This window comes from Podarcis filfolensis (genome assembly GCF_964270895.1).
Source record: "Podarcis filfolensis genome assembly, chromosome: 5".
Taxonomy (NCBI): domain Eukaryota; kingdom Metazoa; phylum Chordata; class Lepidosauria; order Squamata; family Lacertidae; genus Podarcis; species Podarcis filfolensis.
The window spans coordinates 70,600,568-70,628,195 of record NC_139608.1 but is presented as its reverse complement, the minus strand read 5'-3'; the positions used below and the strand labels follow the sequence as shown (position 1 = coordinate 70,628,195).

Here is a 27,628-nt window from a genome sequence, read left to right as displayed (position 1 = left end):
ATTGCTTTTTAGCTTTGGAAAGATAAGACAGGATATGGTTTCACTGTTGGAAGTTTGTGATTAACAATGTTCTCTTCTGTCTTAATTGCTTAATTAATTTTCACACTTGCACTATTCTATTGCACAGAAGCTAAACACAATTGATCAGTTATTTTGGATTATTTTAGGGGAGGAAACCACAAATTGAAACCTTGTTGATTCCCTAAGGGTGACTTCTTTGACAGATGAACCAGCTGCTTGTCCTGAAAAGTTGTACTATTATGCTTTGTGGCATTTATATTGGCTGAGATTTTTTCTTCATCTGGTACAGCTCCTCTGCCGTTAAAGAGTTAAATAGCTGGCAAAAATAAGCACGTTTTGCAACTAATGCTTGTTTTGGGAAAAGCATATGTGTCTCTTGTAGCTAAGTGCTTTCAAAATAAAACCGTATTCCTGTTGCTGATACAGTAATTAATATTGTGGCAGAAATCAGTGTGGTTTGTTCTTTTGTTGTCGTCTTGTGGCGTTTAGTTCTGTTTATTTAGTCCACGGAACGCTCAACACTGGATAACCCACCAGCTTTCATTTAAAGTGACATTTCTAACTGTACCTGAAATAATTAAACTACAGTATTGGCGGTTGGAGAGAAAATGTGAAGTATTCCCGTGGCGTGACACTGCGCATTTGAGCACTGGAAATTTATACGATTGGTCCAAACATATAAATATTAAAGCAGTAACATTTCGTTTTCTATTTTGGGCTCGTGGATTTTCAACGCTTGGGGTGCATTCTGAGCTTCAGGTAGGCAGCGGGCGTCAGGAAGCGTTTCTGTTTGCCTCATGGCAGCGCAGAATCTGAGGCGCTTCTTTAGGCCCGGACCTTTCAACCTCGACATTCCCTCAAGGTGCCTACTCTACAGTAAGATGGCGCTGCTGTTATGACCCGCCAAGCAAAGTGGCGACGGAATACGACGTAATGCAAATCGAATGACGGCTTTCCTCATAGGATTCTTCGCTTCTCGATTGTTAGGGCGGGGGGCTTCCCTTGACGCATGCGCGCCGTTACTTCCCTTCCTTGTTTTGGAGACGGCGACCCCATCTTCCCGGAGCACGTGTACGAGGGAGGGGCGGAGAAATCTCACTTCGAGACGTCACCGAGGTGCGCGGCGCCCGAGTGAATCGCCCCCTCCGACCCGTCCGCGCTCGCGCTCCACTTCGACGCATGCGCCGTGCCTCGATTATCCGTGTGCGCGGGGTGTCGGAGGGGGTGGGGAATGTGCCGGAGGAGTTTGAAATGGCCCCTGTGAGTCCTCATTCGGCCCGCGCCAGGTAAAGGGTCGTCGGGGTTGAGGCGCGTCAAAGGCGCCGAGGCCGGGTTGGCCGTTTCAGAAGTGACGAGCCTTGAGGTTTCCGACAGCGGCCCTTGGGCGGGCTGGGCAATGCGAGAGAGGGAGGCTCTTCTCCCGGGCGGCAGGCAGGCCTCTGGCCCTCATTGTTGTTGCGGGAGAGGAGGAGGAGGCGCGTCTCCCGCTCTGCTTTCTCCTCGGGCCCCTGTCCCTCCACCTGAGGAGGAAGAGCGAGCGAGCTGGCTTGCAGTTTCGCCCTCAAAGGCCTCTTGTCTGTGTCCCCGCCCGCCCTCCATCCACCTCTTCTCGACCCCCACCCCGCGTGCCTCGCATGCATGGAGAGCGCGAGAGCCACCCAATAGTTACTTCTTTGTTTCACTCCGTGAATTTCCTCCACTCGCATTCTCTCGTTCCTCATTTGTAGGCCTTGTTTGTGTCGGTCCCCCCCCCCCCCCACAACGTAGCCTGTTAAATACAATATATCTTCCATCCTGCCGGTGAGGTTTTCTTTGCAAGTGGTTCACACAGGACAATTGGACGTGTGATTGCTAAGAAGCGAGTCGGACTGAGCTCAGTTAAGCTGGCTGTCAGGTGCTCGCGACCTCGGTCTGCCTACGTGCAGGTTTCTCGTGGACGTTGCTTTTTCTCTCTCCCGCGCTAACTTATCGGGAAACTTCCGTTTTCAAGAGATTGCTTTTCATCTTTATTCTCCGAATACATATTGCTTTGAAATGCAGTCTCCGTTTCTGTCTCAGGCTAAGTGTTTCAGTATACCTGGTATTCCCCCCTGCTCTTTCGCGCAGCAGCTCCAGTCGCTGGACTCCCCTAGGTTCACAATCGTTGATATTTACAGTGCAAAGACCTGTTCTTTAACTGCGGTGCCATTTTAAAGTCTGCAAGTCAGTTAAACTTCTGTGAACAAAGCGATTGTGCTGCTCTTGGTAAGGTGCCATATTATGTTGCAGATGCATCCACACCTTGAAAGATGAGCTTCTAGAAGTCTTGGTTACAGCTGCGTATTGAACTTTTGTCACAAACCAGGTTTCTTTATGCATTTACTTAGAACATCCAGGTGTTTATTTGCCTGTGACTTTTGTGCAATCCTCCCCAACCAAAGGTTAGTTTAATAATTGTACTATTGTTAATTTACTTTAAGACGTTATTTGCCACATCACGCATTGAAAACCAGTCTGTCTAATCTGGAATACACTTGCATTAAAATATTTTAAGTGTAGGGGTGGCTTTCATAAAGTTATTTATTTTGATAGGTCACAGTTGTAGAAGACTAAAACAGCAAAATAATTTTGTCGCTCGCCATGGCTCAGTTTGGAGGACAGAAGAATCCCCCTTGGGCTACCCAGTTTACAGCCACTGCAGTATCTCAGCCAGGTCAGCGTTTATATTTCTTTTTAACCAGTAACTTCTGCCTTAGCTTCAATCTGACATTCTGCAAGGTTTCATACTTTTTGTCAGAGGAAACCAAAATAAAATGAATAGTTCAAAAGGTTTTAATTGATAAATTGGATTGATTAAAATGCTTTTTCCAGCCAACAAGGTGATCCTGTTTAATTAGCAGAACTACTTTTTTAAAAAATATTTTTTAATAAGTTCATTAAAAATGCATTCCATCAAACACCTTAAATGAATAATTTATTCTGATGTGACAGATGAGGAATGCTTCTTCTAAGATTTTGCCACATACATATGCATTATCATAAAGATGGTGTGCTTTTTTCTTTAGTAGTATTTATTTTTCATATGCCTATATATGTGGATTTAATAATTTTATCTAGGTGACATCCCTAAAACTCAGCAGTTCTTAAATGTAGCATTGTGTTTATATGAAAAGGGCAAGAAATTTGCTTTGAATACATCATGTATTAACATATTGGTGCCCCTGTTATACAGAGACTGGATTTAGCTTGAATAGTAAGTAGCATGTTTTGTTAGTTGTTGAGCCAACTATGCTTTGCAGTATACCACATTCAAGCAATTTATTAAAACAGGAATGCTACATTTCTTCAGAAGCATGGTTTTCTTCCTTGTTCCTATGGTGGTTTTTTGCTGCTTCAAAGGGAAGAACCTGATAATTTTTACAGACTTGGGCCTTCAGCTGGTATTTTTCCAACTCTGTTTTCAAAGTTTCTGTAAGTGTTAAGAGTTTGGAGCATGAAGTTCAAGGCTAAGAATGCTTAGCTGAACACATCAGAGTTGGTCTAATATATGGTCACTTTACAAATGATACGTTGCTTTCTGTTGGTACCCTTAGGTAAGATGGAAATAAAATTGAATGAGATCTAAATTACAGAAGCTTGAAGGACCAGTAAAATTTGAGAATGAGCAGTTTTAACTGTGAGGCCTGAAATGAAATGAAATTGTTAATTGCATAATTATTTCTGGGCTTTCCCCTCTAAGCATGTGCAGCTTCTCTTCCATGATCATGATGAGGCCTAGATGCTGATACTAAGCCCAATTAATATGCCATGTTATTTACCATGTTATAGTTTCTCTTCTTCCCTCCCCTGCTGCATCTATCAGCTGGCAATAGCAGGTGCTTGAATACTCTTATGGTGCATCAGTTTTCAGCTCCATTTTTATTCTACATATATTTTGTAACAATTGTTTGAATAAATGCAGAATGATTTATATCATATACTGTTTTGTTAATTGTTAAGTAGCACATTATATCTTTAAATGGTTAAGTTACAGTTTGATACATCAGCCAGTATTGCATTTATTTTCCTCAAAATGTTTCTTCCATGGCTTCAAAAGATCCAGAATTCATCTATATTTAGCATCAGATCATTAAGTCTGCAATGTGGTTTGAAAATGGCCTGTGATCTGGCACACCAAGAAGTCTTGGCATAAAGCATACTCCATCCTTAATTTCCTATAACTGAATATACCTATTAGTTTTAAGGCTAGGTTTTTATTATTGCTCTCAGTTTTATGTTCCAAGTGAAGAGTTGCTGAAGACTCCATTGCTTTGTTGCTTTGGATCTGTCCTGCCAACTGTGTGTGTTCAGCCACATGTAGTAAACATGAGCTATAATATTCTTTGGCTCTAAACTAAAGTAAAGTTGAACCTTTTCTGCATTTGAACAGTAGCTCCTATATAAAAAGTGCATGTGCTGTATATTGGGGTGCAAGGAAGAGCCATTTCTCCACAAGCTCTGACTTACAGGAGGAAATCCTTAGTGCTGTTAAACCCCATGTTTGACCATGATAAGACTGTACTATCCACCCACCCCAAACTAAGATGTCCTAATGCTTAAATCCTACATTTTCAGCTGCTCTTGGTGTTCAGCAACCATCCTTACTTGGAGCATCTCCTACAATATATACACAACAAACTGCGTTAGCAGCAGCAGGCCTCAGTACTCAGACACCAACAAACTATCAACTCAGTCAAACAGCTGCTTTACAACAGCAAGCTGCAGCCGCAGCAGCCGCATTACAGCAGGTAAATGGAACTGCATCTGCTGACTCCTATTTTTGTGCAGCCAGTGAGTGGCAACTTCAGTAAAACAAGCCGAGGTTCAGATAAACTTTATAATCTGCTTTGAGATTTTTATTTGTGAAATGACCTTACTATTGTTTAGATACTGAATGTTATATAGTTTTTATGTAGTCTGTCGTGTCTAGGGCTTTCTTGTAGTCATTACACTTGAGCCTCTGTTTGGTGTACTCAAAATATCACATACCCTCAGAAATAGGGAAATCTGTTTAGTAGGAACAAATGTTATTTGTTAGTGTCTTTCTCTAACAATGGGTACCCAAAAAGACGTTGGAAAAGCTAATAAAACACTAAATCACAATTCTGTAAACTAGAGTAAAAACTAGTGATGCGTCAAATTTTAATGCTTAAAACATTTTTGGAGAAAGGTAGGCTTTCAAGGGATTTGGCAAGTACCTAAACACATTCACATACCCCTTAGTGGCTTTCCCTAGTTCTTAAGTATGTTCATGGTTATTATTATTATTTGTTAGTTGCTTTATAGAAAACTCTCAAACATGAAATGCTGCTGCTATAGCATAATTTCGTTCCTCACAGTATGATCTTCACTATAGCAACATGATTGGATTTGGCTACGTGATGATGTCACTGAAAGTACCACAGCCCTCACATTGCTTTTATTCTTGAGGAAAAGAAGAAATATTTGCCTGTTGCAAAAGCAATTAGTCTGATGTTCCCAGCCAAACGATGCTGGTGATTTCTTGATGCATAGTACTGGCAAGCAATGACTTGTGTCCTGATCCAGTTCTATTTATATATTAAATTTGTACTCCACCTTTCATAGTTATGTTGACCAGTTGCAACAGAATATAGATGAGATGAGAATGTGCATCATATTGATAATGTAGTGTAGATCAACTGCAGCTGTATGCAGATGTTGTCCTTGCCACTGTTTTCAATGGGATATATTTCCAAATGTGTGGACATTCTCTTATAACTAGCAAACTGCAACTAGATTTGAGTGAAAGAGTGTTGGCCTAATTCACCTTCACATATTTGCAAAGTGGTGTGAAAAATTGCAGAAAAGTAGGGGGCACTCTTCACAGGGGGTGAAAAGGTTCATGCAGGGCTCCTTTTGCTTGCCACTAATAAAATCATTACAGCATATCTGTCCCCTGTGGTTTAACCCAAATTAGGTCAAACTAGGATGTGTTGATGAACTAGAATATTTAATCTGCAGCTGGCATAACTGGGTGTTGTGATCTTGCGAAGCTCCTGTTCATTTCATTAAGGCTTGCTTATGGATATTTCATAGCAGATTGTATTCGGCATTTGTTAATTTAGTTCATGTTGTAATATCTAGACTGATTTTTAAAAAACAATAAATGCTTTTCAGAGAAGATACAATACTGTTTTGTTCAGCTGATGAAATAATAGAAATGCAAGTATCATCTTTTTTGTCTTAAACTTTATTTCTACAGTTTGGTTTTGCCATATTTACATTTCTCTGAGATTGTAGTATACAGATATATCTTTTTGGAGTACTGTCTAGTTATCAATTCTGATTCTGTTTTTCAGCAATATTCACAACCACAGCAGACCCTCTATAGTGTACAACAGCAGGTTTGTTCACCTCTTTGTGTGCATATTGTCAGTCTCTTATTTGCTCAGTCTGAATTGGTCCATAGTCTTCCAGTTCTGGATGATAGCCCAAAAATGTATTTTAGTTTTATGTCGTTAAATACAGAAATGATTGAAATGTTCACATTAACTGACATGTAAAACCATTTGTCCACCAACATACCTCCCTACTTAACGTAGCCTCACTTTAACATATCCTCCAACACTCATAACGTGGTGGAGGATTCAGCAATGAAGTCTTATATTCCTCCTCCCAGTGTCACATCAGACTGAGCAATTTCAATATATGCTAACAAATTGTAAGACCATGTACATTTTTTAAAACACACACACACACACACTCAGTCTCTCTCTCTCTCTCTCTCTCTCTCTCTCTCTCTCTCACACACACACACACACACACACACACTCCAGCATATTTTCCCCACCCAAATAGCTACCTTCTCATAGTGGGTTGTATCCAACCGCAGACTTCTGGTTGCTCAATGGAACTTTCCCCTCTTATCTCTTTCAGCCTCCCCAGCCCACAACCTCAGAATCTGCTCCAGAGGGTTGAAAGACAATTCAGAGCAGATTCTGAGGACATGTGGGGAGACGAAGAGGAAGGGAAAGTCTCACTGTGAGCAGATCTCTGCAAATGCAGTGTGATATGCAACCCTATGTGTGCAAATTGCTGTGCCCTTATATTTGAATCTCTACAGAACCGTAGTGACTTAACTAAGGAATCTTGGAAACTGTTTTTCTGCTGTGGTGAAACTGATCTATATTGTTGTCAAAAAAGGTTCATTTGCTGGGTTCTTTGAGAAGAGTAATGAGGAGACAGAAGTTGGTCTGAGTGTGGTAATGAGGGAAGTGGATGTACCCCAACCCTCATATATTGTCTTGGATACTAAGAAGGGGGAGGATTGGTCTTCCCTTATCCTTTGTATCACATCTTCCCCCTGAACCTCAGCCACTGGGGCAATTCAGAATGAGCCACAAAATAGAGGCACATTATAATCTAGAATTTGTGGATGGGATAACTATATTGGTAGTGTTGGAAAATGTGCTTTCAAGGACTCATCTTTGGACAATAGACATCTGCTGTTGATACATGGCGATCTTGCCCTGCCATTGCCATTTTTAGTTTTGATTCATCCCGTATTACATAAAAGGAAATGACCACTGGTCTGTGTGATTTTATGGAGTTGTGGAGCCACTGCTGTATCCACAGCCCTACCATGCCAGGGCAAAAGTTGTGGGGGTAGGGTGATAGCTGCAGGAGCCTGAACTTGACGCAGCCTGATGCCATCACACAATGGTAATGATATCTGCTCAGGATCCAACATACCCTGGCCCAGCTCAGCCCACCCCACCTCCAGAATACTCCAATTTGGGACCTTCTGCTGGCTCCTGCTGTTGGGGGTCATGCTAGTAAAAGGTAAAGGTACCCCTAACCGCTAGGTCCAGTCGTGGACGACTCTGGGGTTGTGCACTCATCTCGCTCTATAGGCCGAGGGAGCTGGCCTTAGTCCGCAGACAGCTTCCAGGTCATGTGGGCAGCATGACTAAGCCGCTTCTGGCGAACCAGAGCAGCGCACGGAAACGCCGTTCCTTCCATACACCCACTCTGGCAGCAAAGTGATGCTTCTGTCCTCCTGGTGGTGGCAGCCGGTGGAAGACCAGTTTTGCTGAGCAGAAGGACACCACCTAATTCATCCCCTCTGAGCCTAGCACAAAGGGAGTTTGGACTACTCTGCAAGAGTGGAAAGCTAAGTGTTGGCCAAAACTGCATAAAGAGCAGCTATTGTATAGATAAATAATATGCTAGAATGCAGGTATAGGCAATCATGAAAACATTTTGCAGCTATTTCTCAAAGCTAAATAGGGCTAAAGAGGAAGCTGGACTTGCACAAAGCATAAAAAGTAATTCATGGTCTTGTATTTTTTAAGTTGCAGCAACCTCAGCAAACTCTTCTAACCCAGGTTAGTTTTATTAAAGCTTTCATCACTGTATAATAAATTTGCCTGTGCACTTGTCAGCTCTGCTTTTGTTTAAAGTTTTAAACATAATGGTACCTTTATTATGTCTCATGTAATACAGACAACTGGTAGTTCAGTCCAATGTGTTCTTTATCCCTTTGATTACCTCCCCCTCCCAAACCAAAATATAAGTGCCCTTGTAGTTCTACTGTTATAGAGAGATATTAATTTCATGTCATTAGAAGGGGTATTTCTAATGCATATTTTCTCTTAGACTTCTGTTGATGCTTTTAAGTTTTTAGATATTTACACCAATGGTTAAGACTAGAAACTTAGGCTGCCATTCTGTGCACACTTACTAGGAAGTAATCTCTATTGAATATGATGAAATTTACTTCTAAGTAAACCTGCATAGGATTGTGCTGTAAGTAGTATACAGATATTTGAAGAGACTTTTCTTAGGACAGGAAAGTAATTATTTTATGTTCATAAAAAGTAGTGGACAAAAGGTACATACAGTCTGTCCTCCCCCCCCCCCCCGCCAAGGCAGCCTATATTGCACTTGAAAATTCTGAAACATTTTGCAGCAATGTAAGATATTCATATTTTTGTCTGTGTGCTAGTCTTTCAGAAAATGTTTTAAACATATGTTTCAATGTGCATAACCACTTTAGGGAGGTCAAAATATAGCATAGGAAAGAATAGGTGGCCGAAAAGATCATTGATACAAATTAAATAATAGAAGCAAAATTCAAAATCTGGAAATGTTCTTGGAAAACATCGATTACATAGCAACTGAAAAACAATATCTGCTTCCAGATCATGATTGGTGCTAGTCTGAAGGCATTTCTGTGTTCTGATGTACATTTACAGTTTTCATGTTTGAGGTTATTTTTATAGAAATACAAATAAGCCTACAGTTTGAGGAAATGATTTGGAAGAAATGGCCACCATAATAAGCAGGTGGGGTTTTGATATATTGGTTGAACCAGCTTGTGCAACTGCAGTTTGATAGGAGAAAAATCAAGGTTTATCTGTTTTTTTTCTCCCCCAATGTAAAAAGGTATAGTTTTTTGCACTTCGTACAATGCAACTTTAGTTCAAAATAATTTTTCAGAGTGTGTGGCCTTTGACACCTGAGACATGTTTTCAGACCCCACCCTATTCCTGTGGATGTAATTTTTAAAAACATTTTAAATATTGAATTTTAAATTGTTGGGACCCGATGGCGAAGAATGGGTAATAAATTGAAAAAATACAAATTATTATTATCATTATTTCAGCTATACTATTTAGAAGATTGTCAATGCTTACATAATTTCACGTTTTATTTTGCACGCAGCCAGCTGTGGCACTGCCAACAAGCCTTAGCCTGTCTACTCCTCAGCCAGCAGCACAGATAACTGTTTCTTATCCAGCACCTCGGTCAAGTCAGCAGCAGAGCCAACCACAGAAGCAGCGTGTCTTTACTGGAGTAGTTACAAAGCTACATGACACGTTTGGTTTTGTGGATGAAGATGTATTCTTCCAGCTCAGGTAACTTAATTCTACCATACGTGGACAAGTGGTGATACTGATAAAATGCATGAGAAATAATATAGAGAAAGAAGTTTATCGAGAATTATGGTAGTGTGATGTCTAATAATGCGACTCTTTTCATTTTGCAGTGCTGTGAAAGGGAAGAGTCCTCAAGTAGGAGACAGAGTTTTGGTAGAAGCAACATATAACCCTAATATGCCTTTCAAATGGAATGCGCAGAGAATTCAGACACTACCAAATCAGGTATATACAGTCACTCAGTCTGACTCTTGTCAGCACCTTTAGTGTAAAGCTGATTCACAAGTTGTTCCCTTTTTCCTCCTCATTAGAACCAGACTCAAACCCAGCCTTTACTTAAGACTCCTCCACCTGTACTTCAGCCTATTGCACAGCAGACTGCATTCAGTGTGCAGCCACAGCCGCAGCCACAGTCGCTGCTGCAGGCACAGATATCAGCGGCTTCTATTACACCTTTGCTTCAGACACAACCACAGCCTTTGTTACAACAGCCACAGCAGAAAGGTATTTCTTCAATACTTGACATATATTGGATGTTTTCTTTTAAAAAAAAATGTAGAAGAATATAACTGACTGAATAGTATCAAGGCTATATGGTCTTCAGTTTACCTTGTAGCTGAAGTGCAAGAGAGATGCTGCATTCTGAAGTCAGAACAAACCATGATTTGTTGTGATGGGAACTTCAGGCTTGCGTATTCCCGCACACGCAGGGTATAGTTGTTAAAGCTTCCAATTGCTGTTTGTAACCACAATTTCCAATTTTATCCCAGTACGGAAAACTGCTTATGCAAACCATGGTTATTTAACCAAGTTCAATTCTCATTTAACTAGCTATGATATGTATAAACCACACATTCCCATATTCAGATGAAATGGGAAACTGCCTTGTTGCAAACTGCAACAGGAAACCTTGTGTGCAAAAGGTGGGAATGTAGCTTATAAACCTGACAATCACCATAGCACATTCTCATAATGTTAAACTGGTTTATTATAGCATTGGAATGTAGAACCCAGCCACACATTTTGTAATCAAGGTTCTCCGTGGATATGCTATGATTTTGTTTATAACTATAGTCTAAACTTTGTGTTGCCTGTTAGTATCCATAATATATATGCATTTTAACATCAGCTGTAGAGTACCATGCTTCATCCTTCTAAAGAATAAAAATGAGCCCCTCCACGGGCCTCCATTAAGAACAAGGTACCTCTAAAAAAACGTTGTAGCACCAGAATTCATAATCACTTTGTGGTTACTTCTTGCATAAAATAGGTTGGCATTAGGGCTGGTAAATTGACTAGTTCTGTGGTTTCTGAAGAGGTAAATAAAAAAGATGGGTGTCATTCATATAGAGCCTTAACCTTCAAGAGAACATGTTTAGTGTCTACATAGAAACTGTTGATGTTTTGGACTTTACTTGAGCAATCTGAACTAAGGAGAAGTTACCCTGTTTGGTTTGGTTTTAAATCTGTTTTGCCCGCATGTTCTTTCTTAGGCCTCCTTCTGCTCTGTGGACTTTGTATTTGCTTGCACTATTTCTGAGGCTCATCCTGTTGTGTGACATCTGGCACAATTGCATGCTGTTATATGCTCTGGTAGACATTTTCTTGAGTACTGTTGCTCAGTCTTCTTTCCTACAGCTTGAGTCAAATCTAGACCTCTTTTTCTTTGCTGCAGAGAACTGTGGATTGCCCAGTTGATGAGAGTAACCTCTATCTGTTGTTCATGTTGTAGTTTATGGCATTGCCCTCTCACAGTGCTTAATGAGGCAATCATTGTGGAGTTATAGCAACAGAAATGATAGATTATTGATGATTTGAGGGCCAGTTCAGACTACTTGGCAAATAGCTGTGACCTTTTTCCCCCATCTTGTGTGTTCTTGTGAACAACTGTAATGCTTGAGGGCAAGCTGCATGTCTCTGGATGCTTACTAATTAGAAGTGACTCTCCAGCATGTAGTCACTGCCTGATTATGTGCAGTTGCTTCCCTATCAGATATTGAGAAGTGTTAAGCAGGGGGCATGTGATGGACAAACAGCCTCAAAATGAGGACTGGCCTTCAGAATAAACACCAAGAGCAGTATTTTGTTGAAATGGACACTGATTTACACCCCACATTGCTGGAAACTGAATGGTTGAGTCAAAATCTTACAGCATGTTAATATTTTCTGAGTAATGTAGGTTTAAAGCATTCAGTCAATATAATGTTCTCTTGAACCATTTTGTTCAGAGTTGTGTCCCTCCCCTTGAATTCTGTTAAAGTGAAACTAGCTGCATATCCCAGTATGATGAGGCTTGCATTGAGGAAGAAAAATTCATCATCTTGCCTATATAATTTGAAGAGTTAAATGAATGCATCCCATTGGATTAAATATGAGAAACCTTATGCTGCTTATACCTATTGTTATTAGATGATTGTTGGATTGCTGCCACATTCATTTCTGCAAAACAAATGAGCAAATGTTCTATGCTATTTAAAAAGCATGAAAATGGATAGTCCAACAAATAAGCTACATTTTTGTGTTATAATTTGCTTACTGATATGAAATTCTTAAGAACTTGTGGGATTTTCCCCCCTCCTAGCTGGTTTGCTACAGCCCCCTGTTCGAATAGTTTCACAGCCTCAGCCAGCACGGAGACTAGATCCACCACCCAGATTTTCCGGGCGAAATGACAGAGGAGACCCCATGGCTAACAGAAAAGATGACAGAAGGTGTGATACAAAAATTCCTCTCAATTTTCTGTGCATATTACAGACAGCAAATAATTTAAATATTTGAAGTTTGAATGTAAGTACTGTTCAGTTTAGTTAATGATGATTTCAGAATGGAAGTTCTGTATGTTTTGATGTTTGTTGCTGTTGGTTCTAGAGTTATAGGCATGTGAGCTCTGCGTTCATAATGGTAGACGCTAAAACAAGACATTTATATTTCACACATGGTTAAGTCGTGAAAGGGAGCGTGAGAGACGTAGGTCACGGGAAAGATCACCCCAGAGAAAACGCTCTAGAGAAAGATCACCTCGGCGAGAGAGGGAACGATCACCCCGAAGACCCCGACGTGTTGTACCCCGTTACACGGTCCAGTTTTCCAAGTTCTCATTAGACTGGTATGTTATCTTGGTGTCAAATTGTGATTTCATATTTTTCTGTGGAAGGTATCTTACTGCCATAAAAGAAGGATGCATTAAATAAACCCAAGAGATTGAAACATAGCTTCATTTTTGTTGACTTTAAAGTTACTTAATGTAACTCAGTTTTACTTGAATGTTGTTCTTTCTCCACCCACCTCCATCCACTGTAGACAGAATATTTTGTGCAAATTAAGGAGATGTGCTTTTTAAACTTTCAGCTGCACAATGACCCTCTTTGTATTACACATTTTTACAACCGTGTGGGGTGGCTGTGGACATTGTACAGGAATTTTGGAGCCAGATATGTTTCAAAGTGGAGAGCTGAAACAGTTTACCTGGCAATAAAGCATTAGCTAATCTGTAAGATGTTGCAAGTTGGCTGCAGAATTCAGTGCTTTCAGAATCTCAACTTTAATTTGAAAGAACGTGTTTCTAACCCTTGAAGGGGTGAACAAAGGCTTGAAAATGTGAAGGGAATGCAGTATTTTTATGACTGGTATAGACTATAGAATTTTGAGAAATCAATGGTACCTTATTATATGATACATTAAGGGTATACACCTTAATAATGTACTTTCAGATTATCATGATAAAACAGGGAGTTTCTGCCCAACCTGTCTGTACCTCGGCTAAAGCCTGATCAGGGCTGGACTGTAGTGATTTCCATTTACTCTGACAGTTGCCTAACTGTTCAACAGCTTCTGGAGAAGCAACTTACCCTAAAAACAAAAAATGGTGTTGGTTGGGTTTATTTGTTTGTTTGTTGACTGATTAAAACATTTTTTAATATTTCTGATACTTGATAAAAGTTTAATGGCTATGACAAAAAGTACCGTAGCTTCCACAAAGGGCTGAACCAAACTTTTGTGAGTCTTGATTTTTGTTTCAAAATTTGCATGTTCTGTTTCAGAGAACGTTTCAACAAGCAAAAACTTTTTTTAAAAAAATTACCCAAAATAACGTTACTGTATTTTTCTTCCAAGAGGTGGACACTAATGGCTCTGAGCTGCTTTTCAGTAATGTCAAAAGTAGAAGCAAAACTATAAAAATAGTGTTTGAGCTCAGTTCTCATTCTGCATCTTGCTACAAATTTGCTTTTAAGCCCCAGCTCTTTTTATTGTTGTAAAATATATTTTCTTACTGTTTAAAGCCTTAGCTGTGATATGATGGAACTGAGACGGCGATATCAGAACTTGTACATCCCAAGTGACTTCTTTGATGCTCAGTTTACATGGGTGGATGCATTTCCTATGTCAAGACCATTTCAGCTAGGAAACTACTGCAATTTCTATGTAATGCATAGAGAGGTAGATCCTTTGGATAAAAACACTTCTGTACTGGATCCACCAGATGCCGATCATCTTTACAGTGCAAAGGTATGTCCAACAACCTAAATCATTCCTGCTTGCATAGAAATGTTTGGAAATGCTTCTTTGAAGGGATTCCCATTGTCTTCTGTGCATAGGTTTTCAGTGATGTTACCTTTGTCGCAAATCTTGACTGAACAGTAAGTTCAGTTGGACCAGATTCGGTTTCAACTCTTTTATTCCAGAGTGGGTGACATCTTTCCATGGATTCTTTAGTTGGGCCCTTGATTCATGTTGTGTGTGCATAAAATCTTGGCAAGATTGCAACGAACTGTATGTGGCAATTCAAGAAGCTTTGGATCTGCAGGCTACTTGCTAATTTAGACAAGTCTTATTTTGTGCTTTGGGCATGTTAGAAATTTAAAATCAAGTGATGATTTCATTGAGATTTTTGGATATTTAACCCTTCAAAACAGGTGTATCTTTTTTTGACTTTATGCATTATTCTAGACCTATTGAGTTTAGCAGTTAAGTGTAAGATACCAAGCTTCGAATCATAGCTTCGTTACGTTGTCTTGTCTTTTTTTTTTGTCATATTACTTTAACAGGTGATGCTCATGGCCAGTCCTAGCATGGAAGATCTTTATCACAAATCATGTGCTCTTGCTGAAGATCCACAAGAGCTCCGGGATGGTTTTCAACATCCCGCTAGACTCATAAAGGTAAAAATATGCATTTCTAGCAAACAAACATAAACTTAGAAATTTTGCTGGAAAATTGATGCAGGTACAAGCTTTCCACATAGTTTTCTTTATGTTGGGGACATAGAATTCCTATATGGACACAGATAATTACTTTTGAAATGTGTTTTATATATTATTCTTACAGGAGGCCCCCTGTAGTCTCCCATCCAAATTATTAACATGGTTTGCATGTTTTTTGCTCTCAGCACTGCTGAAGCATGTGCTCTTCCAAACCATTAACAGGACTAGTTTCATTTTTAAAAATGGGCTTAGATCTGTTGCATTGGAGAAAGCCCTTTCCTTGTGCGTGAGCAGGAGGAGAGAAGGTTCTCGCCAATTCCCCCTGCTCCCAAACTGCTCTGGATCTTCTGTGAGACTTTGTTCACACAACAGAATCTTTAGATCCAAGCTAGTAAGGTGTTTTTTGCATCTTGAAAGCAAATAACATCACCTTGAGAGAAATGGGGGGGCGGGGTTTCCCATAGACACCGTGAAACCATCAGTATAATCCTATGCATATTTACTGTGAAGCAAGTTCTCCTTTTCTCCATTGGAACCTACTTCCAAGAAAATACCTTCTTATGTTTCTGGCTAAAATACTTTTAAACTCTCAAGGTTATGTCAGTGAACGTTTATACAATTCTATAAGCCCCTGATTTTACAGTACAGAATATTATTTTAATCTGTTGTTTAAAGCATTTTTATATGATGACAAACTGTTCCGAAGTCTTGCAGAATGAATGAGTAATGATGTTTAAACCTATTCCATTACTGAAATGCAATGTGGAAAAACGAAACTGAACTCATTCTTGAGCAAGACTTAGGCTGCAAAACTGTATTCACTTACCTGGGATTATGCCCATGGTAGTCATGTATAGAATTGTGCTGTCATTCTTGCAGATAACTGCTTGTGATGGCATGTAAACTGACAAACAGGTATGTGTAATTTTAACGGGTTGTATCCAATGCAGAATGGACTTCATCACTCTCCAGGGTTTTGGGAGACTGTAGGGCAGGCTTCCTTAACTTCGGCCCTCCAGATGTTTTGAGACTACAGTTCCCATCATCCCTGACCACTGGTCCTTCTAGCTAGGGATCATGGGAGTTGTAGGCCAAAAACATCTGGAGGGCCGAGGTTGAGGAAGCCTGTAGGGCATTCAGAAGAAGAAAGTGGAGTCCAGTTGAACAGTCGGAAATCATTGCAGCATAAGATTCTACCCTTTTTTTGTAGTTTGGATAATCTTTTTTTTTTTTTTTTTGAAAGAAAGTGCTAAGTAGCCTTTTCTTCTCTAGTTTTTAGTGGGTATGAAAGGTAAAGATGAAGCCATGGCTATTGGTGGACACTGGTCTCCCTCACTGGATGGACCTGAGCCGGAGAAGGACCCATCTGTGCTGATTAAAACTGCCATCCGTTGTTGCAGGGCTCTAACAGGGATTGATTTAAGTGTATGCACACAATGGTAAGTACTACATTCTTAAAAACATTTTGATGAAATAGCAGCATGCTTAAAATCCTCATGGAAATGATTTGGGCAAAATCAACCACTTCTTTATCAGCAGCTGGTAGTAGCTGTGCAGGCAACTACTCAAAAGTGATATCCTAGTTGACAACGCAAATGTGATTTTGGTGCCAAAAGGTTTGAAGAACAATGAACTTTAAATAATGTGTTTGTATTTGTTGTTTGAACTTTGCAATGCTTGTATGTTAAAATATTCTTTCATTTCACGCATAGCTGGAGGAGATCGCCAAGGAAACTTCATTTCATTATTCTCGTGTTTATAAATAATTAGATGTTTGGGGCAGCCATATTTTCTCTTGGTCGATTTACTACTTGTGTTAATCAGCTGTCGATCGCTTTGTGAATGAGCACCTTCCAACAATAAATACAAAAAAAAGAGTTCAACTTTTATCTTTTATTTCCTCCCGAGTCAGATGAAATGGCACATTTTAGTGCCAAGTGCAAAAACAATTGCCTCAGCTTTTTTAGTATTAAATTTATTCCCTAGCAGATGTCTTATAATGCATCGTACACAAGTTTTTCAAAGAGAACATATGGCTTTCATATTTTTTTTTTCTTTAGAAAAAATTCAGGTTGTCGCAGCAAAGTTGCTTTACTTGATGTGCTACAGTGATCTAGGCTCTGTAAAATGTATTGTAGAATTTTTTTTCCAACATGCTTCTTCCCTTGCAACAGGTACCGTTTTGCAGAGATTCGCTACCATCGCCCTGAGGAGACCCACAAGGGGCGTACGGTTCCAGCTCATGTGGAGACAGTGGTTTTATTTTTCCCGGATGTTTGGCATTGCCTTCCCACCCGCTCAGAGTGGGAATCCCTCTCCCGAGGATACAAGCAGCAGCTGGTCGAGAAGCTTCAGGGTGAACGCAAGGAGGCTGATGGAGAACAGGCACTGAACGCTAATCCCTTTTTCTATTTCTGCTTCTCACAGGCGCAGGAACACAGGCACAAAATACACACCACATGCTACACCACAAACATACCTAGGAGGAACATAATTGGTAACAATGACTGGTAAACCAGCTTTCAGCAGTGTAGAACTTACTTGTGTTTAATTACAGCTAGTGTACCAACTTAAGTGTATACTGATGCAACAAGTGGAATCTAAGCTGTGCGCTCCGTGCACAAATCTTTGTAATCTTAGAACTAGTTGCTGGAATCTGGGACCAGTTATTGAGTTAAGATTTCAGTTTTAAAAGTTGTTTTAAGCATTTTGCCGTTCTACCAAAAAACAAAAAACTTTTATTTTTTCTCCCATGTGTTAGCCTTTTAAAAAATAATATTAATAATGGTACTTTGAAATAGGCAAGACATTGAAATAACATAGCCTAAAAGAATCTTATCTGGCTGATTGGCAACTTGGTAAATGTAAAAAGGTCTAACAAAATGAGGAGTATTTTGGGTGGTTTGAAAATTGGGGGATATCATACACTGTGTGGTTGGTGGTGACCAGCAGTGTCTGTGTGTCCCCGATGATCTTTGTGTTGTTGTTCTTTATCACCCTTTTGTGTTTCACAGAGATGGCTCTTATTGGCTGATGAGAGAGGCACTGTTATAAACTAGTAGAATGTGTGTATGTGGCTTTGTTGAAATGGTAACTTTAGGAGAAGACTGTCTGATGAAACAGTTGTGGCCTTGCCCAGGTCAGCTGCAGAATTTAAGAAAGAATCATATTCATTTTGAAGCTTTCTGAAGGATGATGACTTTATTTCATTTTTTAGGATGAAGAGGAGAAGGATGATGGGGAAGCAAAAGAGATTTCTACTCCTACTCATTGGTCCAAACTTGACCCAAAGGCAATGAAGGTAACCATAGCTGAAGACTTCAGGATGTTTACATTACATTACAAAGTCTAGTAAATATTGCAGTATTGTTTCTTTTCTGAAGGTAGTACAGCTATTGGGAATTTGTGTTGCTTTGATCTTTTTAAATGAGTGAAATCTTTGAAAATCACTGATACACATTATATTGGGGCAAATGTATCATGAATTTTTAAAAAATGAAGCTTTGTGATTTTTGCCAAGTTTTGCTTGCCTTATATTTCAGTAATTTGAGATGTGCTTGTCTCTGAATAGGTTTGATTATATAAATACTAAATTGTGAATTGAAGGCTCACTGTAATATTTATCAACTAGGTTAATGACTTACGCAAAGAATTAGAAAGCCGAACTCTTAGCTCAAAGGGCTTGAAATCCCAGCTGATAGCCCGACTAACAAAGCAACTCAAAGTGGAAGAGCAGAAGGAAGAACAGAAAGAATTGGAGAAGTCTGAAAAGGAAGATGAAGAGGAGGAAGAGAGGAAATCTGAAGATGACAAAGAGGTAGCTGTCTAGTGGATTTACTAGTGGAAAATGTTCACTAGTAAATGTTTAGTTCATTATTAAGCAGAACTTCAGGTGTGTTTGTGTGTGATAGGAAGATCTTCATAATGAGAGTAAGGACTGATCTTATGCATGCACACTGTAGTTGTGGTGGGCTGCTTTCTCATAACTTCTTGCCATACCAATCCAAAAGCTACAGGGTCTTGTCTCCAGTGTTACCTAGCCCCTGAGGGAAGGTGGTAGTAGCATGGGAAGGAGCTACTAAGCCATTTATGTCTACATCTCTATTTACATGTGAATCTTCCTTGTTGCAATAAACATTGCTAGTGCCAAGAATACTAAATAACAGGGCTTGTTAAGTTACATTAGAGTTAATAAATTTCCAGCCACAACGTAGTGCTGGTTAGGCCTTCGCTTTGTAGAGAAGAAATATTCTCTCCTTTTCCTCAAATGCAGGATGCATCATCTCTCATCTCCTTAATCTTAGGTGTCTTAGCGTAAGAGAAATTGACCTGAGGATCTTGATCACTGAGTGAAAATTTGAACCTGGGTCTCCCCAGTCACTCCCACACTAGGCTGACTCTCCAGGTTCTGTCATGGAGTGTCCTCGCTAGCATGCATATAACATTCACATAGGGGAAGGGAATAGAAGTGTCCAGTAAACAACTGAGTATGTGGCTCTCCCCACTCCCCCTGCCTTTTCACCCCGCTCAAGAAGTAAATATTTGAAGTTCATACTCTGACGTCTCCACTCCAAATTCCTTTTTTCAAATCTTTAGGAAGAAGAAAGAAAACGCTTAGAGGAAGTGGAACGCCAACGTCGAGAGAGGCGATATATCTTGCCTGATGAGCCAGCAATCATTGTGCATCCGAACTGGGCAGCCAAAAGCGGAAAGTTTGACTGCAGTATTATGTCTCTTAGTGTTCTTCTGGATTACAGGCTGGAGGATAACAAAGAGCATTCTTTTGAGGTCATCTCTTCACCTAACTTTCTCCCCTCACTATTTCTGAATAACTACTTGCGTGATCACCCTTCTGATCACACGACATTGGATACAATTAATTAAGGTGCCCCTGTTCTCTTAAGAGTGCAGCCTCTCTGGCTTCAAGCTTTTGATTTTATGCCCCCATCTTGGTTCTGTGATGAGACAGGGCCAGCTCAATTACTTACGTCAGATTAAGAAAAAAGGACACTGTTTACCAGCAGTACAGCTGTGAAACCTCCATTCATTTGAATTGGATTTGCACCAAGCTAGACTTCTGTGCTCCTGTTACAGTAAATAAATTATGACAATTGTATCCCTCTCTTCTACTGTAGCCTGGCACCATACATGCAGTGGCTTAGTGATCTTCAAGTGGGGCCTATTTTATAAGAAAGTTTAACTTTGCCATGGAATCGGGATATAGTTGGACAACTCCATATTTTGTAACTTCAGCCTGCCTTTATGTAAAATGAGGATACGGTGAATTTCCTCACTAGAATTTTGTTTAAGCAAAAGAAAAGATTATAAAACTGCAGAATTTCAAGTGCCAGGTTAATTTTTTATTTCTGCATTCTTTTAACGAACAGGGATTTTGATGCTTGTATTGAAGTTGAATATTATGTAACTGTTTTGTCAGGTTTTAATCACTTCTAGCAAAGCCAGCAAAAAGTCTTGTGGCATGTTAAAGACTAATTTATTATGGCATGAGTTTTCATGGACAGTAGTCCATTTTTCAGATGTATAAAGTGCTAACCTGAGTTGTAGGTATATTGAGGGTGGGTATGGTACGCAGTGAGGTAGAAGGAAATGAAATGCACGAAAGAACAAGCAGAGTTAATTACATTTTAACAAGATTATGCGAGTGTACTGTTTGTAATTCTGTTTCGGTGCTTTGTTAATTCTAGTTTGTTGCTTCCTGTGCAGGTTTCATTATTTGCTGAACTTTTCAATGAAATGCTTCAAAGGGACTTTGGTGTCCGAATATACAGATCCCTCTTGTCGCTTCCAGATAAGGAAGATAAAAAAGATAAAAAGAACAAAAAAGATGAGAAGAAAGAGAAAAAGGAAGAGCGAGATGATGAAAATGATGACCCAAAGCCTAAAAGAAGAAAATCTGGAGATGAGAGAGAAAGAAAAGATGAGAGGGATGACAGGAAGGTTAGTGGCCATTAGAAGAAAGAACTAATCAGCTGATAGATTAAGAACGGTTTGTGAAGGATGGGCTTGTTACTACATTTCATCAGTTTTAATTTTATTTCTCATGCTGGTTAATTTTATCAGATCTTGCCTGATAGGAATTCTATAACTGATTTCCTCCCCTTACAAGGAGCTCAAATTGTTATATGAAAAAAATAAATTCTCCCCTACCCCAGACAATGACAACAACTGGAGCACTGCTTCAGCTTAATAATTTTCTGATTGTTGGTTCACTCTTCAGGGCAAATAGGAAATACAGAAACGTAAGCAATATCATCATCCGTTTTCACATCCTCTTGCTAGGGAAGTGGGATTGAATCCCAGATCTCTGTGATTTGTTTTAGAACCTTTTGCACCAAGGGTGAGATCCAGTGTTTTATGAATGGACTCCCCCTTCCTCTCCTCTCTGTGCACTCCAGAATCTGCTCCAGAGGGCTGAGGCTTCTTCTAGAGTGGATTTAGAGATATACAAGGGAGAACAGGGTAGAGGAGAAGAAGGGATAGTCACATTACACAAGCAGAAACGGATTACCCAGTCGGGCAGACACAGTTGGATATCACCCCAAATTTGTGTGGTTTGAAGGTTTTTAAATTACTGCTGCCAGTTGTTGGATTGTGTTAATATTTATGAACTAATTACAGAGAGAAGATAAGAGGAAGGATGATGCTAAAGATGAAGATGAAATGGAAGATGACAATAACCAGGAAGAATACGATCCAATGGAAGCAGAGGATGCTGAAGATGAAGATGATGGTATATGGGGATGATTACTCTAATTAAAAGGTGGCAGGTGCAGACAAAGACAAAACTGTAGAGCCCTCAGTTATGTGTGTTGATTTACACTAGTGAATTTGCAGTGAGTAACAGACTGTGTACAATACTTCTGTACCTTTTGATGTGAAAATCCAATCTATAAAACTACAATTATTACTTAAGATTATTGAACCAAAGTGGTCCGGAAGAGAAATAATATCTTTGGCACATGCGTGTTAACAGAACTTCTGCTGTTTCTTTCTATGTTGTAAGATGCCCTTAACATCACGTGAGCTGTGTGCATCTTCATTCTAAGATATGTATAATAGCAGTATAAAGCGCTAACATAATATGAATATGCTGAAGGTAATGTTTGTTTCCATAGATAGGGATGATGAGGAAATGAACAGACGAGATGACAGAAGAGAGGGAAACCGGCATTGCAAAGAGAGAGTTTCTAAAGATAAGGTATTTAGTGCTGTGAGTTTCTAACTGTGAATCAATGAAGATGCTAGAGAACTGGGAAGGAATAGGCTGTCTGCCAAAACTGTCTTCATCAGTCTTAAGTTCTGTTTCCTGAAGGGTTTGTTTACTGGAGATAGTGTCAATAACCAATTGAGGTGAAAACTCTCTCCATAGTATGTAATATACTAGTAGCTCTGACCTGTAATCAGTGTGGGAACTAACTCCTGGAAACAACTTCTGTCAGATCCTGCTGCTCCTATCTCTTATCCTCATAAATTGTATAACCATCTTTGAAAGTGCTTAGTGTTGAAGCGCTTTAGAAAATTGATATATATGCACATTCTTTTAAGGAAGCTGTACTTCACATATTTTCTAATACTGAAATAACTAATGGATAATAAAAAAGGGGAAAAAGCCTTATTGTTATAAAATGTGTTTTTTAGGAAAGAGACAAAACACAGATGATAACTGTTAACCGCGATCTTCTGATGGCTTTCGTTTATTTTGATCAATGCCATTGTGGATACCTTCTAGAAAAGGATTTGGAAGAGATACTGTACACACTTGGATTGCATCTCTCACGAGCTCAGGTTTGTTGCTAAAGCTGTATGGGAATGAAGAAAAGGGAAGGCCTTGCAGCACTCAGTCTGCATCACTCTGTTTTTTCCTCTGTGATTAACTGCAGTATAATAAAGAGAAATAAGACTTGTCCAGTCACTTTTTATACATCTGTATTTTCTTTGCTAGAGAAAAGGGAGGAAACAAGGGGGTGTTCATGATGAAAAAAATGATAAATGATTGAAGTCCACATGCATACAGAAGAATTTTATTGTCAATAATTTACGTAAAATTACTCTCTTGCTGTAAAATATTTCAAGCTTCGAGATTTGATTTTTTTTTGCCTTTTTAAGGTATTGTAAAAATGTATTGCTTATATTATGCATGAGAATCATGCCTTTGTTGAGCAAACCATTAATGTGAATTTGGTTTCCTGCTATCTTAGGTTAAGAAGCTGCTTAATAAGGTGGTGCTTCGTGAATCTTGCTTTTATAGAAAACTGACAGATACTTCTAAAGATGAAGAAAATCAAGAAGAAATTGAAACTCCACAGGAAGAAATGCTAGGTGACACAATTTTGTTAGCTATGAAGACATGTCTACCATTATGTATGGTGAAATATCTTCTACCTGTGTCACTTTAATAGCATGTACTCTTTCTTCAATGTAGTAGGTAGTAAAGGCTGCAGCAGTGAAATTCAGAGAGGGGACCATTTTGAATGAGCAGAAGTCCCTGTGTGCTTGCACACGGCACATTTGGATCCCATCCTGTTTTTTCCATATTTTGCCAACATGACGATCTCAACCCTATGGACAATCTGAAAGTTTTTTGAGTGGGAATTTTACTCCTTATGTTGGGACTGAGGATGTGGGGGAGGGAAACATTTGTTTCACTCTTGGAATATGCAAGTACACTGGAATTCTTGAGAAAACGTGGGACTTTGCTAATTTTTTACTGTAGGAGTCTTGAAACTCACCAGACATGTACTGTAGGAGTCTTGAAACTCACCAGACACGTTGATTTTAATTATATTTCTTAACGCCCTATAGGAAACAGGCTGCTGCTACCATCACCTGCTATAAAACAAGAACCAAGAAGCTCAGAAGAAAACGTTGGCCTCATTGTTTACAATGGAGCTATGGTGGATGTAGGGAGTCTCTTGCAGAAACTAGAGAAGAGTGAAAAAGCCCGAGCTGAGATGGAACAAAAGCTTCAGTCACTAGAAGAAAAGACAGGTGGGAGAGTGAGATTTGAATTATTGCTTCACACATTCAGAAAGGTTTATTATTAAAACAGAAAAATACTTTAAAGCCGAACAATAACAATTCCTATGAATTGTGTGGAGTGTATGAATACTCAGGTCTTCTGGCCTGAATAAAGAGGACACATCTTACCAAATCACATTACTAGCTCTGCTAGGTGATACAGCTGTATAATTAGGTACATGGCATCTTTAACGCTGTTTGTTCTGTAATGCTTGAAGGAATATAGAAAAACCGAAAGTAAAAGATTAAGTGTTTTAAAATCTTTTTTTGGGGTTTTCAGATGAAGATGAAAAGACTATATTGAATTTGGAGAATCTGAATAAAGGTCTGTCTGCAGAACTTAAAGAAGTCAAAAAAGATGCTGGCCAGCTACAAGAGAATTTGAAGGCATCAGAAGATACAAATTTGCAGTTTGAGGGGCAGCTGAATAAGACAATCAAAAGTTTGGCTACAGTTATGGATGAAATACACAGCGTTCTTAAAAAGGTAAAGGTTTTTCTAATTCTGGTTGGGATTCAACTAATCTGTTGCGTGGGCACAGTGAGACCTGCTTGTGCAAACTGCACTTTATTAAACTTTGCCTAACCATAAAGGGAGGGACGCGGGTAGCGCTGTGGGTTAAACCACAGAGCCTAGGACTTGCCGATCAGAAGGTCAGCGGTTCGAATCCCCACGGCGGGGTTAGCTCGGTCCCTGCTCCTGCCAACCTAGCAGTTGGAAAGCATGTCAAAGTGCAAGTAGATAAATAGGTACCGCTCCGGCGGGAAGGTAAACGGCGTTTCCGTGCACTGCTCTGGTTTGCCAGAAGCGGCTTAGTCATGCTGGCCACATGACCCAGAAGCTGTACGCTGGCTCCCTTGGCCAGTAAAGTGAGATGAGCACCGCAACCCCAGAGTCGGCCACGACTGGACCTAATGGTCAGGGGTCCCTTTACCTTCACTTTAACCATAGAGGTGCTGTGGCCTGGAGGGTATCATGAAGGCCACACAGAGGCCTGTATTTGGATCCTGGGCCTGAGGTTCCCCATCCCTGTGAAAGAGGTGTATAAGATTAGGCATTGCATGGAGAAACTGGGTCGGGAGAAGTTTTTTCTCCCCCTGTCATAATATTAGAACACCTGGGTTCTAACGAAGCCGAATGTTGGAAGATTCAGGACAAACACAAACACTTCACACAGTGCATGGAACTCTCTTCCCCCAAGAGGTAGTGATGGCCACCAACTCAGATGACTTTAAACAAGGATTAGAAAAATGCATGGAAAATAGAGCTGTTGATGGCTTATGTTCCCCTCCACTCTTAAGAGGCAGCTTGCCTCCGAATTCCAACTGCTGGGAATCAGAAGCAGAGAGAGTGCTGTTGTACTCAGATCTTGCTTTTAGATTTTCCTTAGGCATCTGGTTGGTCACTGTGCAAATAAGATCCTGAACTGTGGCCTGATCCAGCAGGGCTCTTCATATGTTTATATGATGAATACCCACTTCCATCAAAAAACAAGCCTTAAAGAGGCACTGACTGTTTACTTGGAGACCCCACTGTGGTTCTTTAGTCAAGCCACATTGCAAGAGGAACAATATAATCAATATCCTTTAGAGCCAATGGATACTGTCACACATTTGGAAGATAACACCCAAAAGAACTTCAAGAAATTGAAATATTGCTTCAGTTATATTACTTTCTTGCCAGCCCTGGCGTTGAAAGTGTGTATGTGGGAGGTAGAGGGGAGGTGACAGAGAGGGAAAGAAGAGGGAGAAAGAGTGAGTGGTAGGTTTGGTTTTTGTCTCCTAGCATATTAAAAATGTGCAAATACCTGTGATTTCACATTATGCAAAAGAGTAGTATTTGAAATTGTACTAGTATTTGCAGCTATTGAAATCTGATTTTCCTAGGTATTCAGGTATTCATTTTAAGTGTATAGTGTCATAGTTTGGCACTTCAAGCACAAGACACAAAGATCCATTCTTATTAATCACTAAGTGGCTGATGACAGGTGATTAAAAAATAGTACCTGCTGTTAGCATGGGAATAATGCTGTATATGAATTTATACGTTACTTAGGGCTTCAGTTGATATAACCCTTCATTAGTGTATTTCCTCCTTTTCTACAGGATATTGTGAAGATTGAAGATCAGAAATCCAAAGAAAATGGAGCAAATGTATGACAAACTTGCTGCTGCTGTGGGGAATATGGTGTCACATAATGTAATATAAATCATGAAACTGGAGTGTATGAAAGTGGTGCATGTTTGATTTGAGTAGTATAAATACCTTGGTCCAAGCAAAGGATGTAAAAAGTTTTATAAATGTGCGAGCCTGCTTCAAAGCATTGCTTGTAATTCATAGCTCTCAATTTATTAGACACTCCTTGAGTGAAAATAATTTTGCATTGCAAATATGTTTTAGGGCAAACTTCGTTATAGTTTGAATGCTAATAAAGTTCATCAATTTAATGGAAAGTAGCAAGTATTTAATTACCAAATGTTTTCCTTTTAAAGTCTAGTGGAGACTTTCCCCCCCATTATTTATAGAAATGCCATTCTTAGGTTTTTATTTCAGTCTAATTAGCCTTCTTAAATTCAGGTATAAATCATAGCATGCTGCTTAATTTTGCAAGTAAAGATTTTTAAAGAAAATTTTGAATTTCTTGTCACAGTTTCTTCCCTTTAAATCAAACCTTCTCACTTGGAAGTTGTTCTTATTACTGTTTTGGTGCCCAGTGATTAAGACAAATAGTAAGGAACTTAGCAGAATGGTAAATTGGGATTTATATGAAAATACAGATTGGTTTTGTTATACATTTTTTATTATTACTGCGTTAATATACCAAACACTTAAGTATGAAAATGTACAATTGCATAACTGGCCAGTAGATGTCACTATAATGCTTTATGGGGGTGGGCGTGGGGATTGCTACTACTTTTTTATTGGCTCTCATTAAACTGGTTGTTTATTTTCCAGTGTTAATTCATTAAGATTTCAAAAAGTCCAAGTGAGTAAAGTATTATGTGCATTTCACACAACTTCTTAAAAGATCTAAATTTAAGAAGTGACATAGCATTTTTATTTAAGAGAGAGAGTATTTAAGAGAGAGAGTGTAGGTACATGAGCTTTACTCAAGTTAAGCAGGAACATGACCTTGGGGTTGTAATGGGCTACTCAGTGAAGATGTTGACCCAAGTGTGTGGCAGCTGTGGAGAAAAAGGCAAATTCTGCGCTAGGGAACCTTGGGGAAAGCACTGAAAATAAAGCTGCACCTGAAATAATAGGTATAGTTCTGGTTGCTGCACCTCACAAAGGATACCATAGAGCTGGAAAAGGTTCAGGAAATGGCAACCAAAATGTTAAAGTAGGTGGAGCAACTCCCCGATGAGGAAAAGGTTGCAGCAGTTGGGCTTTCTACTAGTGCAGTAGCAAGGTCTACACACTGATTGTTACACGGTGTACCGTCAC

General features: G+C 39.6%; 1 protein-coding gene across 5 annotated transcripts; it reads left to right on the top strand.

Annotated features, from left to right (window-relative positions):
- The first annotated feature begins 997 nt into the window (after window positions 1-997).
- Window positions 998-27,131, top strand: CCAR1 (cell division cycle and apoptosis regulator 1). Of its 5 annotated transcripts, none has more exons than XM_083614427.1 (25): window positions 998-1,307; window positions 2,593-2,713; window positions 4,615-4,787; window positions 6,360-6,404; window positions 8,355-8,387; window positions 9,727-9,920; window positions 10,052-10,166; window positions 10,253-10,445; window positions 12,523-12,652; window positions 12,886-13,047; window positions 14,222-14,447; window positions 14,987-15,100; window positions 16,415-16,581; window positions 17,317-17,527; window positions 18,360-18,443; window positions 18,774-18,959; window positions 19,739-19,930; window positions 20,867-21,100; window positions 21,782-21,893; window positions 22,279-22,361; window positions 22,802-22,948; window positions 23,362-23,482; window positions 23,966-24,151; window positions 24,462-24,667; window positions 26,287-27,131. In XM_083614427.1, the coding sequence occupies exons 2-25, from the start codon at window positions 2,641-2,643 to the stop codon at window positions 26,338-26,340; spliced, it is 3,441 nt and encodes a 1,146-aa protein (XP_083470553.1). In that variant the 5' UTR covers window positions 998-1,307; window positions 2,593-2,640; the 3' UTR covers window positions 26,341-27,131. The 5 variants fall into 5 exon arrangements, with proteins under 5 accessions (XP_083470553.1, XP_083470554.1, XP_083470556.1 ...); XM_083614428.1 differs by having other exon boundaries at window positions 1,009-1,281; XM_083614430.1 differs by having other exon boundaries at window positions 1,061-1,307; window positions 8,361-8,387.
- Window positions 27,132-27,628: the final 497 nt, after the last annotated feature.